The following is a 6,000-nucleotide window of genomic DNA, read 5'->3' as shown; positions in this document are numbered from 1 at the left end:
GAGGAAGCTGATGCAAATACACTTGGAATTGAACCTTCCTTCAATATCAGCCGGCTCGCGAATCCAAGTTTGAGTGCATTTAAGTTGGTAAAGCAATCGTCTTGAAAATGGCGCGAGCAAAGCACAAGGCTCGGACTATACTTCTGTGGTATAGTTGTATATATGAATTGTAGCCACTTAGTCTTCAAATGCTCCTCCTTGGGCAGATGAAAAAAAGTTAGCTTTTTTTTTCTCGTCGCCATGATATTTTCCCTGACCTTGGAGCGCAATAAGTGGGCGTATCGTATTCAAATAACTTGACAAGTTGACGTCATCTAGTCAGAGAAAAAGCTTCGGTCTTCTAACGATTCATAAAAATGACTCAGAGTCGACTCTTACTTTTGAAAGACAATAACTTTATATACGGTGCACTTTCATATTTCAAACTTTGCAGGATGTTTTTGTTCACTTAGATCTATGTTACACACTACATGAAAGGTAAATTTCAAAATTCCATAATAGGTGCCCTTTAAGAGTGTTAAAGATAATGAGCTAATTAAGTGATTGAGTGATGATTGATCATTATTGAAGACACCTGATGTGAACAAGCAGAATCACTGACTGCTTCTAACTCAGTGACTGTAAGTGGGTTAGGAATAGGATTTCAAGTGATTTTGAAAAAAATGGACAAAAAAGAGAATCACATCCCACCTTTAAGATAAATCAAAATAATCAAAGTAAATTCAATTTTTATTTCTTCAGCAGGCAGAAACCAAGCACTGTGGAACATCAGAAGTCACTACAGAGGAACACCTTCAACAGGAAGTGTTGACTAAAAAAATGAATCTATTTCACAGACTTCATCTTGAAGGCAGACATCACAATAAACTGAGAGCTACAGATGTTCTTCGGTTAACATATGTACATTCATTACAGTCCCAAGAGTCTTGTGCTGAAGAGGAGCTGGTTCAGACTTTCATACAAAAACTACTGATGATGAACTACAAAGCAAGATACATTAAATCTAAAGAGACCAATGAGGAAAGTCACAATGAACAAGGCAGCTATGATTCATTAAGACAAGAGGAAGATTCTGATTATTTTTTTTTTAATGTAAGGTCAGGGGATAATGAAGAAAAAAGTAAATCTGAGCAAATTCACCCGATGGATGTTCAGATGGCTGTGTTTCATTGTGCTGATGGTTTCCTGAAGCAGCTGATGGTCACTAAACTGTCCCAGTGTCAGTACGCTCTGCCTCTGCTTGTTCCTGATCCATTCACACAACAAATTGAGTTTCCTCTCTGGACATTTAGACAAATCAACAAGAGCTGGAAGATGAGAAACCCCAACAATGAGATCATCAGTCAAACCCATCCGGTCTACAAGGCACAAACTCCAATGGTGTCTTTCTTCAGGTTGGGCTCTGTGTCTTCATCCAAGTCTCAGCTGATAAACAGTCTGATCAATGAGAAACACAACACGTTCTTCCACAAGAACTGCCCAGGCAGCAGCAGAACCAGAGTCCTGATGGATGGAGTGGTGGAGATCGCCTGGTTCTGCCCCTCTGGATCATATGATGATAAATACACAGACTGTGTTGCGTTCTGTAATCTACACGGTGATGCAGGAGACCATGAGAAACAGCTGCAGATCCTCACTGAAATGGCCTCAGTCAATGTTGTTCTTCTACCACGACTTCAGAGGAATGACAAAAACATGATAAAACTTCAACCACTCCACAAGGACTCAAAGCCACTCATTTGTCTTTTTACAGAGGATGATTCTGCTGTAACTGTGATGAAGAAAAAATATAGGATTGGTCTGAAAGGCAGAAATCAGTCAGAAGTATCTGAAAAGCTCAGAAAAGCTATAAATGAGTGTCTCTCAGAATCCTCTTCCACTTTCAGACTTGAAGATGTGTCCAAAAAATCAGACATCAGAGTAGATGAGGAAGATGATGAAGACTGCAGGAGAGGAAGAGAAGCAGCACAGCAGATGATGAGTTTACTGGAGAAGAAAGATCTGACAGAAATCAAGGAATCATTTCTGCCTCATCAGGGGAAACTGTGGCGTCAGTGGAGTCAGAAGAACAAAGAGCTACATCGACCACGAGCAAATGAGACAGAAACTGACATCAGTAAAAAACAAACAGAGATGAAGAAAATCCGTGAACAGCAGCATGAATCAGACATCAGTGAGTTTATGAAGTTCTTCATTAAAGAAATGAACACAGATACTGGATATAAGATGTATTTCATTAAATGGCTCGGAATCATCCTGGATGAATATATCTCAGCTGACCTTTTTGATCTACATCACAAATGTAATGAAAAATGGTCAGCAGTCTTAAAAATGAAAGAGAACTATGATGAAACAGAAAAACTGACATCTGAACAAACTGACCTTGAGAGAATATCTGAGAAACTTCAAGCTGCAACCTTTGGTTTGGAGCACATCATGAGGGAGATATGTCAGATCTATGAATCATGTTCATCTGTGGAGAAGAACAAGAAAGACCTGCAGTTTGACTTCTCTTCTCTCCCGAGTCTTGCAGCAGATATGATGATCTCTGGATTTCCACTGGAGCTGATGGATGGAGATGCTGCTCATGTTCCTCTGGTCTGGATCTCTGCTGTTCTAGATAAACTCCTCAAGAAACTGGGAGACCAGAGAGTCTTTGTGCTGTCAGTTTTAGGGATTCAGAGCTCTGGGAAATCAACCATGCTGAATGCCATGTTTGGACTCCAGTTTCCCGTCAGTGCTGGCAGGTGCACCAGAGGAGCTTTCATGCAGCTGGTCAAAGTCTCAGACGAGATGAAAACACAGATAAACTTTGACTATATTCTAGTTGTTGATACTGAGGGTCTTCGTGCTCTGGAACTGACTGGAAGATTCACAAGACATCATGACAATGAATTGGCCACATTTGTTATTGGTCTTGCTAATTTAACCTTGATCAATATCTTTGGTGAAAACCCATCTGAGCTGCAGGACATTCTTCAGATTGTTGTTCAGGCCTTCCTGAGGATGAAGAAGGTCAAACTGAATCCCAGCTGTGTGTTTGTGCATCAAAACGTCTCTGACGTCACAGCTGGAGAGAAAAACATGGAGGGAAGAAGACGACTGCTGGAGAAACTGGATGAGACGACAAAACTTGCTGCAGAAGACGAAGTCTATGATGCAGAACATTTCAGTGATGTCATTGACTTTGATGTTCAGAATGATGTGAAGTATTTTGCTCAGCTCTGGGAGGGAAACCCACCGATGGCACCACCAAACCCAAAGTACTGTGAGAATATTCAAGAACTAAAGAAAACTATTATGTCTCATGCCTCAAAATCACATGGAATAAAGCAAATAGACTTAAAAGATCGTATTAAAGATCTTTGGGAGGCTTTGCTGAAGGAACGATTCGTCTTCAGCTTCAGAAATTCTCTGGAGATTTCAACCTACAGGAAACTGGAGACTGAATACAGCAAGTGGTCCTGGAGGCTTCACAGTGCCATGATGGAAACTGAGAACAAACTACTCATCCAAATAGAAAATGAAGCAATTCATGAGGTTGAGGAAATTTATCTTAAAAGAGAACTGAAGAAGACAAGTGAAGAAGTGGAGAAATCAATGTCAGAATTCTTTGAGAAAGACACAGATGCAGAAATACTGATTCAGTGGAAAAAATCATTTGACATCAAAATCAAAGAGATTCAGGAAAACATTGTGAGAGAAACAAAAACTAAATTAAATGAGATTCTTAAGCAGCGAGACCTGAAGAAAAAGATTGATGCCCAGAGGACACATCATGAAAACACACTCTATGAAAAGAGCAAAGAACTTCCCTTAAAACTCAAAGACAAAGCAAATGATGAAGAAACACGTAAGAATGAGTTTAAATTGTTTTGGGAACAGAGTGTGAATACGATTGTCTCAGACACTCCTCCAATCAAAGACATTGACATAATGAGAGATGTGAGAGAGATCCTCAGTGACGTCTATGAAAGTGCTCCTGTAGGCCACATTAAAGAAAACAGTGAATACACCAAGATTTTCACTGTGTTAAGTTATTGGGACTATGTTACTTTCAAAAATTCAACAAAAAAAGGGGTTAAAGAGGTTGCAAAGGGTGCTTACAGAAAAGTAAAAAAAAAAATTAAATACAATCGAACTCTGTCTACAGAGAAGGAAATTAAAATAAGATCATTAGTCACAGATGTTGCTCTGCAGACAGACAAAATGATTCAGTCATTTAACATTTCAAAGATGGGCTACAACATCAGCTGCATTCAACAACTCACAGCTTACATCAAGAAGAGAGTAACAGAACATCAGGAAGGAGTAAAATATGAGTTCAAGAAAGAATTCTTTATTGATTTGGTTCTTTCCATCTGTAATAAAACAAACAAGATGATCACTGACCAACACAAATTGTTTAAGGAAGCCAATGATCCTGCAATATATGTTGAGAAGAAGAGAGAAGAGTACTATAGTATTTTCCAGAATTACTGTCATATAACAACATCAAGTGCCATTTTTGGAGAGATCATCTGTCAGAAACTTAAACAGCCCATTGAACAGAGTGTCTACAAGAAGACTGCCAGACATCTGACATATGAAATTATGAGAAACTGTGAATCACTGAATGGAAACAGATCAAATATGGAGAAACACATTCTGAAAACACTGGCAGAAGAGGAGGATTTTGTCAAATACATGGATTACATTAATTATCCCAGCTATCACTTCAAGAGTTTCATCAGAGATGAAGTCAGTCGGTACATCACTGATAAGTTCAGTGTCACTGTTTACAAGATGAAGAAGAACATTACACACCTGCAGCAGAAGATCATGAAGGCAGCACATAAATCTACTGTTCAAGTGAACAAAGGAGATGCTGGTTTGTGGTTGCAGAGTTTCACACAGCAGCTCTCAAATGAGCTGATCTTCTCTGAAAAAGATCTCAGTGGAGTGAAACATGATGATGTTGATGATTTCAAACTCCTCGAAGATGTGATAAGAAAAGAGCTTCCTGCTATAATTTCTGACATCATCAGTAGATTCAACACAAAGACATTTCCAGTAAATCTGGACAGTAAGTTCAGGCCAGATGAGCTTCTGATTGAACACTTCTCTCAGTGCTGTTGGGCTCAGTGTCCGTTCTGTGGAGTCACCTGTACCCACACCACAAAAAACCATGATGGAGATCACAGTGCTCCTTTCCATCGTAGTATTGGTCTGAATGAAATATATTACCATAATACATCTAACTTGTCTATTCATACCTGCACATCAGTAGTAGCAAACAGCACTCTATATTTTCATCCCAATGATTCAGATGACACAGTCCTGTATAGAGATTACAGAAGAGCAGGAGATTGTGCAGACTGGTGCATCACCCCTGATCTCTCTGAACTGCCCTACTGGAAGTGGTTTGTGTGCAGATTCCAGAAAGATCTGGAAAAACACTACAATAAAACATTTGAGGGGGAAGGAGAGATTCCAAATGAATGGAGAAAATACTCAAAACAAGAAGTTATTGAGAGTTTGGATATGTAAATTGAACAAGTAAAATAAGTTTCTTATGGTTTTTTGACTCACAGAACACTTTGAAAAGAGTATCTGTTCGTCGCTTCAGTGAGTCTGAAATCATATAAACCTCAGTTCACAGAATACCTACAGTATAAAAGTATATTCCTCACATCAGTAAACGAAGCGATCTCTACTTAAATGCTCTGTTTTTTCAGTATCCTCTTATTTTTGTTAGATTTCATGTTATTTTAGATTTAGGTTAGTATTTTATGTACCAAAGTTAATTGTTAATACGTTTTTTTTTTTTTTTTAATTAGGAGGAACACTACAGTCAATGAAGTCAAGGGTACTTCGGGCTCGTCTCAAAGATTATGTGAACTTGTGATTTAAGTTTATTTAAAGATGTTTAACACTAGGGCACTTTTTAATGCAGCTATCACAATATAGTGGCAATGGAGGGGTGTGTGAAGGTTTCAAACTAAATATACAATATAATGT

General features: G+C 38.7%; 1 protein-coding gene across 1 annotated transcript; it reads left to right on the top strand.

Moving 5' to 3' along the window:
• Positions 1-819: 819 nt before the first annotated feature.
• LOC306999996 (interferon-induced very large GTPase 1-like) lies at positions 820-5,529 on the top strand (the record flags this gene model as incomplete). The annotated part of the gene is made up of 1 exon (XM_079615178.1): positions 820-5,529. One exon carries the CDS (start codon positions 820-822, stop codon positions 5,527-5,529), a length of 4,710 nt encoding a protein of 1,569 aa, XP_079471304.1.
• Positions 5,530-6,000: the final 471 nt, after the last annotated feature.

The sequence above is a fragment of the Phoxinus phoxinus genome (assembly GCF_949152265.1).
Source record: "Phoxinus phoxinus genome assembly, chromosome: 1".
In the NCBI taxonomy this organism is placed as follows: Eukaryota; Metazoa; Chordata; class Actinopteri; order Cypriniformes; family Leuciscidae; genus Phoxinus; species Phoxinus phoxinus.
This window is presented reverse-complemented; position numbering and strand designations above follow the sequence as displayed.